Here is a 15,997-nt window from a genome sequence, read left to right as displayed (position 1 = left end):
ATTGTTAGCTCATTGCTACGGTGTTCTGGGTGGTTGCTATTGCAAACTGGGAGGTTGTTTACTGGCCCAAGCATTTTGTTTTCTAGATATGACTCTGTGCCTCTTTCATTATCTATATTTTTGCTCAAAAAAAAAAAAATGCCCAAAAGACTTTTTTTTTCCCACCACAACACAGAGCATGTTAGACTCATACATTATCAACAAAAATAAATGACAGACTTCCAGTTAGTCTTTCTTGTCCCACCTCTGTCCAATTTTGGTTCTCTTTGTCTTTATGTTTCTTTCCAGGTATTGGAAATCTCCGTCTCCACTCGTGCTCATCTGAATACTTCCTTTCTGGGCTAAGGAAGCCACTGTAGCACCGTCTCTCTTGGAACCCGGCTGCGGGAGGAATCTGTTATATGAAGTCCCATTTGCTGGCTTCTGAAATGCTCCTGTTCTACGAGCTAGCATGTCATCCTTTTCTATATCCGGTTGCCTCTCTTCTTCATCATCCTCCCTCTCATCCTTCGCTTTCTCAGCCAGTTCCTCCTCCAGCACCCTGTGCTCGGTGGAGGTCAAAGGCCGTTTAAGATCAAACATGACAGGGTTCGGAGGTTCAGGGGGCACGATAGGAGCAGGCTCAGGGTTTGCATCTCCACTGAGTAAGTTAGTTCATAATGTATGAGGAGTGGAAGGAAAGAGAGAAACAATGAGAGGGAAGGACAGAGAATGCAGATACAGGCAAGGAAAGATGCAGTCCAGTGGGAACCAAAGCAACTGCAATGCAGTTACTCAAAACTACAAAACACAATTTATTACTTTCTTAAACAAGCACAAACGCATATTTCATCTTTTTTTCTTGTTTCTTCAGAGTCAGACAGTCAGATATTTCAGTCCAAACCACCACTGTAAGGCATTCCCAGCTAATTTCTCTCCTAAACAGGACAAAAAGGTGCAGTTTTAATGTAATTTGTGGGTGCTATAGTAGTTAGCATCATGCTAACAGCCTCACTGCAAGCCATACACAGCTAATTTCCCTCCTAAATAGCCCAAATAAGAGCAGTTATTCATGACTGCTACAGTTGTCAGCATCATGCTAACCGCCTCTCTCTAAAACATTCACAGCTAATTTCTCTCCCAAACAGGCCAACAAATGCAGTTTTAGCATCATTAGCGTCATGCTAACAGCCTCAACTATAAACCCAATTGCTCTTCTAAACAGCCTAAATAAGAACAGTTTCGAGCATCATTCAGTGCCCTGTTGAAAAAAAACAGCATATGCTGGTTAGGTATGTTTTGACGCTGGGATGCTGGTTTAAGCGCTGGTTTAAGCTGGTCCTTTGCTGGTTTAAGCTGGTCCTTTGCTGGTTTAAGCTGGTCCTTTGCTGGTTTAAGCTGGTCCTTTGCTGGTTTAAGCTGGTCCTTTGCTGGTTTAAGCTGGTCCTTTGCTGGTTTAAGCTGGTCCTTTGCTGGTTTAAGCTGGTCCTTTGCTGGTTTATGCTGGTCCTTTGCTGGTTTATGCTGGCCCTTCGCTGGTTTAAACTGGTCCTTTGCTGGTTTATGCTGGTCATTTGCCAGCACATGACCAGCATAAACCAGCAAAGGACCAGCTTAAACCAGCATTCCAGCGTCAAAACATACCTAACCAGCATATGCTGTTTTTTTCAACAGGGTTGGTGCCACAGTTGTTAGCATCATGCTAACAGTCTTTTAAGGCACATGTCCTCCAGCTTCATAAACTCCAGTGAGATGAAACCAACATGCCCTGTAAATGCAGCATCACTGCTAAGATCACTACACACATTTTCAAACTCCAACACACTGTGAGGGTGAGTATGTACATCCAGATCATTTGATAAACAAAACTTGGCTCCTGAGAGCAGGCAGTCATCAATAAGCAGTGTTTGTAATAGTGTGTCAGTATAGGCTACTTCACATCACTAATACGGCTCGATTCTAAGAAAAAAAAAAAGAGCACTGTCTAAAAGGGGTCATATTGTGAAGTAAACAATGAAATAGGATAGAAACCAATGCTGTGTTCATGCCATTTCACAATTAGGCTACTGTAAATACTAGATGACCACTGGGATGTTACTCGAAGCTGTTCACAAACTCGGAATTATGCTTTTCCGTGTCAACACTATTAACACCAAAATGAATGTGTGTAATATCAATTTACAAAACCCCAATATAAGAAGTAATTATGCAAATGAACCATTAATAAACTCATAGTTTAGTGGAACATTAGCTATTTACTCAACTCTGTGCTAGCAACATCAAACTTCGTCTTTCGTTTATTTTTAGATTATCCTTGCATCATTAAGACATTAACAGTCAATTATAGGAATTGCTATAATTGACTATTGTTGACTAACTCAATATTAACTGCTAAACTACATTTTACAGCTGAAGCCGTTGCCATTTTGAGTGTTTCCGCATGATGTTGTGGCAGTCACGTGGTACGAGTCAGAGCTCTCAAAAAGTTGAGAATTTACAAGTTGTAATTATGAGTTTTCGGAGGATGTGAACAATTTTTTTTTAAAGTTGGAATCTCAATTACGATATTTCCAACATGGCATGAACACACCTTAAGCACCAGGCAAAAAATTATATCAATCTAGTTGGAATATACTAAACAATAAGCTAATTTATATTTTAAATACAAATTCAGGCTATATCTTAGAATTGATTTTGTATTTTATTTTAAACTTTCTCACAATTACCTTTTTTATTTGACATATTTTTATACAGTATTTTATAAAATAACTTATATATAATATACATAATTTATTTTTATATAATATATTAAATGATTTTATATATTTTTTATATATTTTACATTTTTATATTATTACATATTCAATACTTATTCTTTTTCCATGCAACATTTACACAGAAGTCTTAAAGTAGCAAAAATACTAATGGTTGCGCTGGAAAAATATTCATCAGAAACTGTTTTAAGTGTAATATATATTAAGTATTACATATATATAATTAATATTATTTTACAATATATATTATACTACTATATTATCAATGACCCTCAGGGAAACAATAAAAAAAAGTGCACATTTTGTTCTGTTGTGCTTGAATGTGCATGTATTTCTTGCACATGTATCTTTCTCCTCCTGCCTTTCTTTCTCTCCCTACCTGCCAACCACTCTCTTTGTCAGTATGGAGCCCAGCCCTATGGTGGGCACAGCAACAGGTGCCATCGAGAGGAGATATCGAAGCTTCTCTGCCTCGTCCCCCTGTCCCTCTCCCTCTTCCTCATCCTCCTCCTCCTCTTTCCAGGAAGTACTCTCCATCTCTGTCACACCCCCAAATGTCACAAAACGCCGCCGTTCACCGGAGGAACGTTCTCGGCAACTGGCCAGGTCGTTCTTGGCAACCTTCGTCTTGGATGCAACAGAGCGGCTGCCTTTCTCAAGACACGTCTGACACAGAGGGACAATAGGGTCATCGCTATTCACACGCACACACATACATGACACATGTAAGTAAAGAAGAGAAAGAAAGAAGAATTAGAGGAGCAGAGGGAAAGAAATTATGAAAACTAAAAAATACTAGTGCAGAAAGACCATGTCAAGTCAATGATATAAAGAGAATTGTCATGGATGTCTGGACGGGAATTTGTGTGATTTCCAAATAAACCCACTGACGCTGATGCAAGCATGGCCTTTTTAAACATACAAAAGGGAAATGACTATACTGAAGGAATGACACACACAGCCTTGGCTCTTCTACAACGGTTTAGTATGTGGTCTAACACTCACATGCTCCCCTCCCTCGTTCTCTGTGAGCATCTCTTGCTTTCAATAGTTGCCTTGGTGACGTCTGTTTGCTAGAGAGGGGCTTCCCTCTGCAAACAGAATTTAGAGTCTCACAAAGGCCCACTTTAACAAACATCTCCACAACAGCGTAACAAGACAGAGCCCTATTACGCAGCACTCAAGCCAATGACAGACCAAGCTTCTTGGCTGTAAGCTTTGACCGATTTAAATATTTTAGGCTCACACTGTGTCTTAACCAGACGTAATACTTTTTCAGCAGCAAGTAATTTGTCTGTCTACACTGACAGCAAAAATACAGTGTGTCGGCACACAATCACAGCTAATCAATACATATATGAAGAACATACTCCCTACTTACAAGCAGTATACAGTATATATACACAAGCAGCCATATAAGTATGCATGTAACTACTTCAGTCTGTGTGCATTGAATTTATTTAATACACGAGTTTCACAATTTGAGTTGAATTACTGAAATAAATTAACTTTTCCACGACGTTCTAATTTATTGAGATGCACCTATATATATATATATAAATTAACTGAGCGTCTTTTTTATACATATGTCACAATATACCTTGAACTTCTTGAACTTACACTACTGTTTAAAAGTTTGGGATCGGTACGTTTTTTTAAATGTTTTTGAAACAAATGTCTTATTCTCACCGAGGCTGCATTTACTTGATCAAAAATACAGTAACTGTAATACTGTGAAATATTTTAGTACAATTTATATAAATAAAATAACTTTTCTATTTTAATATATTTTAAAATGTAATTTATTCCTGTGATGCAAAGCTGAATTTTCTGCATCATTACCCCATTCTTCAGTGTCACACGATCCCTCAGAAATCATTCTCATATACTGATTTAGTACTCAAGAAACATTTACAATTATTATTAATGTTGAAATATAACTCTGTTGTAACATTATAAATGTCGTTAATGTCACAATTAATCAATTTAATACATCCTTGTGGAATAAAAAAAAAATCTTACTGATCCCAAACATGTGAACTACAGTGTATTTTGAATAGCATTTTCTAAGGTTGACAACATAGTGGGAAAATATTCTGCAAAGCAAGATTAAAAATAAAATAACATTATAAAAAATTAATAAAACATTTTATAACCCCTGCTCTATCAAATAGCATACTCATGGATAGAATTAACATGGAAAAAAATCTATTGCCTGTTGCTTTATTACATCATGTCTGGTTAGGACACATACCAGAAAAAAAGGTTATTTTCTTGGACAAATAGCTTCATTTCAGAAACTGGTGTGTCATCTGTTTTATGTGTTAAAAACACATAAAACATAAAATTGGATTAGATAAGCTCAGTGTGAAACTTAAAAAAAAAACTTGAAGCATGTTAGGTTAGGGTCAAAGGTAAAGGTCACATGTCAGGCACCTGCTCTCTGTATTCATCTTGAGCCTCTGCCATTTCTCCAGGTCTGACAGAGTGATGGTAGTTTGAGCCAATGACTGACGGGGGTCCCTCTGTGGGACAGGCCCATTTTGGCCCCGCCTTCTGGCCAGGTCGTCTGTCTTTACATCAGCCATCACCACACTCATCCCTTTCTCTCTGTCTGTTCCCTCCTCATTCTCCTGCTTACTCTCACTGTCTTTCTCAGGGGTCAGGAAGGGGCTGTCCTTGTGAGTTATGATTGACACTTCAGCCCCGGTGGAGTCAGACTCACTGTAGATCAGTACGATGGATACACTGAGCTTAGCAGGAGGAATGACATTAACGTTTTGCCACACATGCAATTTGCAAGTGAATTTAAATATTTTGCATAATTATTTAAATGTATATATTAAAATATTGATATTTAAATAAAATTCAAATATTAATTTAATCATATTAGAAATATTTTTACCAACCTAAAAACTGTATTTAGCATTTTTTTAACTTATTATTTATTTATTCGTCCCTATAACAATCGGATTATTTAGTTATTGTTTTCTTCCAAATGTTCAGTCCCTTCCAGGATCACAGTCTTTGTGTAAAATTCAAACCATGAATTATGTTACAGTTCCTAATAAAGTTACCAGCCAAATGACCAATAACGCAGTCAAATTATTCTGTGCTCAATTAATGTTCATTTTTGATACTGTGCTCAATTGTGCGTATACAGAGCAGAAGTGTGAGAGAAGTGTGTGTTTGTTTCGAGGCACCTGCTATCTGTGCTCATCTTGAGTCTCTGCCATGTCTCCAGGTCTGACTGAGTGATGGAAGTCTGGACCAATGACTGATGAGCATCTTTCGGAGGGCGTGGCCCTCCCCTAATCCGCCTCCTTGCTAGATCATCTTTGTGTGGGTTTGGGACAACTATCTTCCCCTCTACCTCTTTCTCATCTTCCTCATCCCTCTCTTTTCCCCTGTCTTTTTCAGGATTCAGGAAAGGGTTGTCCTTATGAGTTATGATTGGCACCTCAGGGGAGGCGGAGTCAGCCTGACTGTGGTAGAAATGTAACATTATAAGCAATACAAAAAAGCGGACCCATAAATCCCACGTAAAACATCAACAATACCAATATTGACCATAGAACTATGGATGCAAGTTCATAGTTAGCAACATAGCTCGATGATTCTGTTTCCCGAAACCAAAGTTCCAACAAACATTCGCAAACATCGTAAAGTTGTATGGTCGAAACTACAACTCTCCTCCTGTGTTTAGAATAGTTTCTTTTTAGTATGACAGGTTGACTTGCGGTCTCAATTTAGCTCGTCATGATAATGAAAGCACCATTTTTTGAAGCATGCATGTGCATATGTTCTCTAGCAGAACCATCAACGGCAGTTATTTTTTAACCAATGTGGTTCAAATGACAATACAATAAAGTTACAATGGTATCAGAAAACAGTCGTCACTAGCTAGTTAATTTTTCCGACAATGCATTGTAATACAAAGTTCTGTCATGAAACTCTAGATGGCGCAGCTAATTGGTTTCTTTTCGCATCAGCAGCCAATGAGCTTGCTGCTCAGTGTTCAAATTCTTGGCTAGTGCTGGCTGTAGCAGTTGCAGCACGCTTCCGAAATCCTCCACCTTCCCCAGCTCCACCTGTATAGATCTGCTACGGGGTAATTTCATGTATGTTATATGTGCAGCAGCAGCATTTCTTACACGCTCACAGCAGCCTATATGTGGATGTCTTGGCTGTAGCAAGTCTATGTATTTGCTCTGCCACAGCAGCAGCGTAGCAGATCTATTCAACCAAATTCCAATAACATTGCCATGTATATTACCATGCTAAACTTCCGAAAGTTGTTATGACAGAATTATGGTAGTTAAGCAGTGAGTGTTCTAAGTGGTTGCTAAGCAGTTGCTGTGGTGTTCTGGTTGGGCTTAAAGCAGAGGAAAGATTAACCAAAAAATCAAAAGCCAGATCAGTCAAAAAAAACAAAGCATACTAAGAAAGAACAGGCTGAAGTAATGTGTCAAGTCAGTCAAGTTTAAGTAGGAATCTTTAACAGTTAGCAATAGATTGAAGCACTCGTCTGTGCACATGTCGCCATCACTGATAACAGCGGCAACGAACACTCAGCATGATTTTAAAAGCAACACATTTCAGCGCCAGATCGCCTCTTATTTAACACAAATGAACAAAATTAATACTCTGCTAGTCAACTAGAGATGTTTCATTTGTAATAGATATATCTGTACTGCGAGATGTTTCAAAAACATTTGACATCCAACAATTGTCATCCAAAAATTTTGACATCCACGGCAGGCGCAAATACACGTATCCGATTCATATCAGATTTATTTCCACATATGAATGAGGCCTGAAACTGATCTGAGAATATCGGAATCCATGAGCTTTTTTCCTTCTTACACATTCGTGGGCCATATTCGATCTGTGCCACATGGGATGAAAAAAATCGGAATTGGGTCACTTGCAGTGTAAATGTGGCCTATAAGAAAACTCTGACCCAAATTTGCCCAATAACATCAAGTTAGATTTGTAAAGCCAACATAACTAGTCCCTGAGCATGAGACGCCATCACGCTCTGTCACAAGCACACCTTCTTTTCTCCTGTGCCATCTTCTCCATCCTTTCCAACACGGCATGCTGGGATGCCAGCCTGATTCCCTCCCATTTTTCTCGGTCCTTCCAGCTACAAGAGCCTGGCAGGAAGTGATGTGCCACACTGGGTTTAAATTGATTCATGCGTGCTCTGCGAGAAGCAAGGTCATCCTTTTGGACATCTGGAACCTTCCGTTCTGCCTCTTCATCATCATCTTCCTCATTGGAGTCCCACTGATGTGGAGCGGCGGCCCGCATGAACTCATTGTCATGTCGGAGAATGATGTCAGATGAAGGTGGGTTGGATTTACTGGCCTCCACTGGATTCACAATTGGACTGAGGAGAAAATTTGCCATGACAAAATTTGAATAAATAAAAAAAAAAAATAGAGTGCAACAGCGCTTTGTTCTGCAAGTATTTTTCCCATTCATTGATTTAAAGATATTGATTATATATACTGTATATATATATATATATATATATATATATATATATATATAAAATTGTGCTCATAAGTTTACATACCCCTTGCAGAATATGCAAATATGTTAATAATTTTAACAAAATAAGAGGGATCGTGAAATTGCATGTTAGTTAGTACTGTCCTGAATAAGCTATTTCACATAACAGATGTTTATATATACTCCACAAGAAAAAAATAATAACTGAATTTATAAAAATGACCCCGTTCAAAAGTTTACATACCTTTGAATCTTAATACTGTGTGTTGCTGAATTTATAAAAATGACCCCGTTCAAAAGTTTACATACCTTTGAATCTTAATACTGTGTGTTTCCTGGATGATCCACAACTGTTTTTATATTTTGTGATAGTTGTTCATGAGTCCCTCGTTGGTCCTGAGCAGGTCCCCGCCTTCTGGCCAGGTCGTCTGTCTTTACATCAGCCATCACCACACTCATCCCTTTCTCTCTGTCTGTTCCCTCCTCATTCTCCTGCTTACTCTCACTGTCTTTCTCAGGGGTCAGGAAGGGGCTGTCCTTGTGAGTTATGATTGACACTTCAGCCCCGGTGGAGTCAGACTCACTGTAGATCAGTACGATGGATACACTGAGCTTAGCAGGAGGAATGACATTAACGTTTTGCCACACATGCAATTTGCAAGTGAATTTAAATATTTTGCATAATTATTTAAATGTATATATTAAAATATTGATATTTAAATAAAATTCAAATATTAATTTAATCATATTAGAAATATTTTTACCAACCTAAAAACTGTATTTAGCATTTTTTTAACTTATTATTTATTTATTCGTCCCTATAACAATCGGATTATTTAGTTATTGTTTTCTTCCAAATGTTCAGTCCCTTCCAGGATCACAGTCTTTGTGTAAAATTCAAACCATGAATTATGTTACAGTTCCTAATAAAGTTACCAGCCAAATGACCAATAACGCAGTCAAATTATTCTGTGCTCAATTAATGTTCATTTTTGATACTGTGCTCAATTGTGCGTATACAGAGCAGAAGTGTGAGAGAAGTGTGTGTTTGTTTCGAGGCACCTGCTATCTGTGCTCATCTTGAGTCTCTGCCATGTCTCCAGGTCTGACTGAGTGATGGAAGTCTGGACCAATGACTGATGAGCATCTTTCGGAGGGCGTGGCCCTCCCCTAATCCGCCTCCTTGCTAGATCATCTTTGTGTGGGTTTGGGACAACTATCTTCCCCTCTACCTCTTTCTCATCTTCCTCATCCCTCTCTTTTCCCCTGTCTTTTTCAGGATTCAGGAAAGGGTTGTCCTTATGAGTTATGATTGGCACCTCAGGGGAGGCGGAGTCAGCCTGACTGTGGTAGAAATGTAACATTATAAGCAATACAAAAAAGCGGACCCATAAATCCCACGTAAAACATCAACAATACCAATATTGACCATAGAACTATGGATGCAAGTTCATAGTTAGCAACATAGCTCGATGATTCTGTTTCCCGAAACCAAAGTTCCAACAAACATTCGCAAACATCGTAAAGTTGTATGGTCGAAACTACAACTCTCCTCCTGTGTTTAGAATAGTTTCTTTTTAGTATGACAGGTTGACTTGCGGTCTCAATTTAGCTCGTCATGATAATGAAAGCACCATTTTTTGAAGCATGCATGTGCATATGTTCTCTAGCAGAACCATCAACGGCAGTTATTTTTTAACCAATGTGGTTCAAATGACAATACAATAAAGTTACAATGGTATCAGAAAACAGTCGTCACTAGCTAGTTAATTTTTCCGACAATGCATTGTAATACAAAGTTCTGTCATGAAACTCTAGATGGCGCAGCTAATTGGTTTCTTTTCGCATCAGCAGCCAATGAGCTTGCTGCTCAGTGTTCAAATTCTTGGCTAGTGCTGGCTGTAGCAGTTGCAGCACGCTTCCGAAATCCTCCACCTTCCCCAGCTCCACCTGTATAGATCTGCTACGGGGTAATTTCATGTATGTTATATGTGCAGCAGCAGCATTTCTTACACGCTCACAGCAGCCTATATGTGGATGTCTTGGCTGTAGCAAGTCTATGTATTTGCTCTGCCACAGCAGCAGCGTAGCAGATCTATTCAACCAAATTCCAATAACATTGCCATGTATATTACCATGCTAAACTTCCGAAAGTTGTTATGACAGAATTATGGTAGTTAAGCAGTGAGTGTTCTAAGTGGTTGCTAAGCAGTTGCTGTGGTGTTCTGGTTGGGCTTAAAGCAGAGGAAAGATTAACCAAAAAATCAAAAGCCAGATCAGTCAAAAAAAACAAAGCATACTAAGAAAGAACAGGCTGAAGTAATGTGTCAAGTCAGTCAAGTTTAAGTAGGAATCTTTAACAGTTAGCAATAGATTGAAGCACTCGTCTGTGCACATGTCGCCATCACTGATAACAGCGGCAACGAACACTCAGCATGATTTTAAAAGCAACACATTTCAGCGCCAGATCGCCTCTTATTTAACACAAATGAACAAAATTAATACTCTGCTAGTCAACTAGAGATGTTTCATTTGTAATAGATATATCTGTACTGCGAGATGTTTCAAAAACATTTGACATCCAACAATTGTCATCCAAAAATTTTGACATCCACGGCAGGCGCAAATACACGTATCCGATTCATATCAGATTTATTTCCACATATGAATGAGGCCTGAAACTGATCTGAGAATATCGGAATCCATGAGCTTTTTTCCTTCTTACACATTCGTGGGCCATATTCGATCTGTGCCACATGGGATGAAAAAAATCGGAATTGGGTCACTTGCAGTGTAAATGTGGCCTATAAGAAAACTCTGACCCAAATTTGCCCAATAACATCAAGTTAGATTTGTAAAGCCAACATAACTAGTCCCTGAGCATGAGACGCCATCACGCTCTGTCACAAGCACACCTTCTTTTCTCCTGTGCCATCTTCTCCATCCTTTCCAACACGGCATGCTGGGATGCCAGCCTGATTCCCTCCCATTTTTCTCGGTCCTTCCAGCTACAAGAGCCTGGCAGGAAGTGATGTGCCACACTGGGTTTAAATTGATTCATGCGTGCTCTGCGAGAAGCAAGGTCATCCTTTTGGACATCTGGAACCTTCCGTTCTGCCTCTTCATCATCATCTTCCTCATTGGAGTCCCACTGATGTGGAGCGGCGGCCCGCATGAACTCATTGTCATGTCGGAGAATGATGTCAGATGAAGGTGGGTTGGATTTACTGGCCTCCACTGGATTCACAATTGGACTGAGGAGAAAATTTGCCATGACAAAATTTGAATAAATAAAAAAAAAAAATAGAGTGCAACAGCGCTTTGTTCTGCAAGTATTTTTCCCATTCATTGATTTAAAGATATTGATTATATATACTGTATATATATATATATATATATATATATATATATATAAAATTGTGCTCATAAGTTTACATACCCCTTGCAGAATATGCAAATATGTTAATAATTTTAACAAAATAAGAGGGATCGTGAAATTGCATGTTAGTTAGTACTGTCCTGAATAAGCTATTTCACATAACAGATGTTTATATATACTCCACAAGAAAAAAATAATAACTGAATTTATAAAAATGACCCCGTTCAAAAGTTTACATACCTTTGAATCTTAATACTGTGTGTTGTTTCCTGGATGATCCATGACTGTTTTTATGTTTTGTGATAGTTGTTCATGAGTCCCTTGTCTGTCCTAAACAGTTAAACTGCCTGCTGTTCTTCAGAAAAATTCTCCAGCTCCTACACATTCTTTGGTTTTCCAGCATCTTTTGCATATTTGTACCCTTTCCAACAGTGACTGTATGATTTTGAGATCCATCTTTTCACACTGAGGACAACTGAGGGACTCATACATAACTATTATAAAAGGTGAAAACATTTACTGATGCTCAAGAAGGAAACACGATGCATTAAGAGGTGTAAACTTTTGAACAGGATGATGATGTGTACATTTTTCTTATTTTGATTAAAGATCATATTTTTTTCATTTAGTACTGCACTTCAGAAGCTACATAAATACTTTCATGCTTCCCAGAAGACTAAGTACGATTACTCTGATCATCCAATTAAAAAAATGTACACCATTTGCATTGTATTGCCTTCTTAAGAATCAGTAAATGTTTTCACCTTTTGTAATAGTTGTGTATGAGTCCCTCAAAAACAGTCGTGGATCATCCAGCAAACGACACACAGTATTAAAATTCAAGGGTATGTAAACTTTTGAACGTGATCATTTTTATAAATTCAGTTATTATTTTGTCTTGTGGAGTATATATAAACATCTGTTATGTGAAATAGCTTATTCGGGACAGTACTAAATAAAGAGCAACATGCAATTTTCATGATACCTCTTATTTTGTCAAAATGATTAACATTTTGCATATTCTGCAAGGGGTATGTATTAGGTTTATTGAAAAGGTTTTCATATATTAGGTTTATTGAAAAATATACATTTCATGCATACAAATATTTAAGTTGTTTGAGAGCGCAGGCAAACTGACTCCACATTATTTGCTTCATGACAGTGGCCGGGTGCTAAAGAGTTTTTTAAATGCATTTTTCTTGTCACGGTTCTCTGATTGGTGGAGATTTCTCTGCAGAATCATGGGTAATTGTTTTTCAGATTTTCACCAGGAATTCCCCTTTTGAACATGACTACTTAAAAACAAGTTGAAATAATGTAGACTGATGGCTTCAACAAAACCATAAGTAGGTTTTTCTTTAAAAGCTTTTGTTCAAAATCAACTCCCCTGTGGAGGAAACAGATGGGATTTTTACTTTACTAACCCAACTGTTGCACTCTATAACGGAGAGATGTTAGTCCTTCCATATCAGGAGGTGATGCAGACATTAGGGCTTCAGAATAAGTCAAATTAGCATAACTAGCATAATATGCTCAACCCAATACAACACACACACACTCCTCATTTCAACCTAGCACAGATTCAGAGTAGTCAGTGTTACATCCAATTAATCAAAACATTAGCTAAGCTACAAAGGCTAAAGCTAATTCACAACTGTGTCACTCCATGCCATAATGTAGAATAAACATTTCTCAGCAGCACAAATCCAAAACAAAAGTACACAGGGTCACTCCCGACAAAGCAACCTGGGGTTAGATGACAACTTATGGTTTTGAACACACAAGCTTTGTGTTTAACTGCTAGGCCCTACACACAACTAGTTAGCATTTTTAGTCGCTCCATACACATGCATTCAACCGCTGACCTGTTATATCGCACAGAGGTAGGTAATACTTTAATTCCCGCCTTTTCCAGCTTCCTCATTTTCTTAAGCTCTGCCTCCTCAAGCTCTGCCCCTTTCTCATCCGCCCAGGTGAAATTTTTCTGGAGCGCAAGGCTGCGAGATGCGACAGCCCCCTCTTTTAATACTTCTACACGCTCTTGTCTGTGGGGAGCAATGGGATTTTCACAGCGCTCACCAACACGCAGATAATACAGAATGAATCAAACAAACTCGGACAGATGAATACAGATGATGCTTGTGTGTACTGATTTTTGTTTAGATGTATGATGTGTCTCAGCCACATTGAAGCCAGAAGACGGATTTCCAGCAACCTCCTGAGAAATCAAACAAACCAAACACTTACTGTTTATCATCAGCGGCTGTGATTACCTGAGAGGTCTTTCTCCTCCTACAGGAGATGTTGAGTTGCTCAGACTCCTCCAGTCTTCCTCTCTCTCGCTCCTCCTCTTCCTCAGGGGGGCAGGAATGTAGTTGGTTTGGTTGCTTTTGTTCGGCAGATACTGATTAAAGGGTAGAGCTGCGCGAGGCTCTTTGTAGGACACGCGACGGGCAGACATGTCATCCTTGCGCACGTCTGGCAACTTCCTTTGACCAGCGTCACCTTCAGAGTCTGTCAGAAGGACATATTGAGAGAAAGAAACATGCTTTGTTTTTATCATTTTTACTTATTGTTATTTATTCTTGTCTAAATGTATTGGCATTTGGTATTTCATATTTTTAGGTGTTTACAGACAGAACCAGTGTTCATATTTCATCCATTGCGTGTTGGGTTTGATGCCGCCATCTGACCACCATCCAAATCAGGGCCGGCATGAATGAAAGCTTAGTACATGTATCGGTGTGTAAATATATTTAAGCTTGTCTAAACATATTACATCAGGATTAGCAACAGAATATTGCATGCATTTAATTTACGTAGTTTTTGCTCACATCGACATGCCAAAAGCTTCTTGATATAGTACTTCCACATCGTCACACAGTCTGTCTTATTTAGCTATGAGATAAAAGGAATTAAAATACTTGAAATAAGTGAAGTGGGACAAAAGTATCCACAGCAGAAAAAAATTGTCAGCTATAAATATTTCATTTTTATTTTAATTGTACACATTTTATTTACAAAAAAATACTATGGTACTAAGTTAAAGGATGCGAGTTGCAACAGATTTTTTTCTTTAGTAGATAGTTTGTATGTCTTTCATTTGAATTGCTTGCATTGCTTTAATCAGTCAGCTTATCATTCCAAAATTTTCACGTAAATCACTGCAATATTAGATTATTTTAATTTAATTTAATTATTTTATTTTATTTTAGACAAGTGGTTTTATTTTATTTATTTATTATTTAACGCCATGTCAGCAGCAATGGCTATATTCATGGCAAAAATAATTCAATTGCATCATTCAAACATAATGTTTACAATAATTTAACAATTTTGTCTTAAAAAGTCAACATACAAAAAATAAAAATATAAACTAAAATAGCAATAACAATTATATAGAGTCTTTCAACTTACTACGTGACAAAGATTCTAAAATTATTTCAGGAGAAACCTTTTTAAAAATGTCCATTAATGTATTTTCTTTATTTTATCTTATTTTCACCTTATCATAATTAAACTTGTTGGCTTAAATAAAAACTTTGTGTGACACAGTAAGTAACAATAACAGTTAAAAATGCACTTGTTGTCAAAAGGTTGCTGACTCCGGTTTTAAAATAACAAAAATCAAACAATCAAAATAAAATTGCTGGCTTATCTTTGAACTGAAAATCTCTCTCTCTCTCTCTCTCTCTCTCTCTCTCTCTCTCTCTCTCTCTCTCTTTGTGTGGTAAGATCACTAGGTACTATACACAGTCAACACAAAGCCATCCCAAATTCAAGGTGCTGATCCTGTCTCCACCTGTCTGGCTTGGTTTCCCAATAACCATCTCCGCCAAACCCTGGATGCATGCAGGCACACACAGGGATCATTTCAGCTCCCATCTGCTTTTAGTACTGTAATATAAATTTTAAATATTGCCTGTCCAGGAACAATAAGAAGAGAAAAATCGTCTATATTTACATAAACAGCATGGACCCATCACATTTCACAATCTAGATATATATTTTACAGAAAGCAATTCCATTTCTTCTGAGAATGACATTAAGGGAAAAACTAATCCAAAACCCTACATTTTTAGGTTGCACTTTTTCTAATTTAACAGTTTTAGAGGAAGGGAGGCGACGCAGATGATAATCATTGCTTATTTTGAATATGGGCATGATGAAAGTTATGCATTTAGAAATTGCATTTCTTGTTTATCTTTCCAGGAGAAACTCACAATCATCAGTTTGAAAGTCTGCGGCAATGAGTGAGGGCTGAAGCGAAGCCAAGGCTTCCATCCGGAAAACAAAGAGAACATATGGGACAAGAGGGAAGAGTGGATCATTCATCAAGAAATCT

The 15,997-nt window shown here is 37.9% G+C and overlaps 1 protein-coding gene across 1 annotated transcript in view; it reads right to left on the bottom strand.

Moving 5' to 3' along the window:
• LOC107702273 (LIM and calponin homology domains-containing protein 1-like) overlaps nt 1-15,997 on the bottom strand; it is a 66,091-nt gene that overhangs the window by 19,795 nt on the left and 30,299 nt on the right. Inside the window, exons 9-17 of the mRNA XM_016504531.1 lie at nt 13,926-14,166; nt 13,518-13,697; nt 11,189-11,527; nt 9,336-9,617; nt 8,727-8,856; nt 5,957-6,114; nt 5,190-5,477; nt 3,133-3,447; nt 245-640 (exon numbers count right to left, since the gene is read on the bottom strand). Of these exons, the coding sequence (XP_016360017.1) occupies nt 245-640; nt 3,133-3,447; nt 5,190-5,477; nt 5,957-6,114; nt 8,727-8,856; nt 9,336-9,617; nt 11,189-11,527; nt 13,518-13,697; nt 13,926-14,166 (2,329 nt within the window). The remainder of the gene's footprint in view (nt 1-244; nt 641-3,132; nt 3,448-5,189; nt 5,478-5,956; nt 6,115-8,726; nt 8,857-9,335; nt 9,618-11,188; nt 11,528-13,517; nt 13,698-13,925; nt 14,167-15,997) is intronic.

This window comes from Sinocyclocheilus anshuiensis, unplaced genomic scaffold, assembly GCF_001515605.1.
Source record: "Sinocyclocheilus anshuiensis isolate Anshui unplaced genomic scaffold, SAMN03320099.WGS_v1.1 scaffold86, whole genome shotgun sequence".
NCBI lineage: Eukaryota > Metazoa > Chordata > Actinopteri > Cypriniformes > Cyprinidae > Sinocyclocheilus > Sinocyclocheilus anshuiensis.
This window is presented reverse-complemented; position numbering and strand designations above follow the sequence as displayed.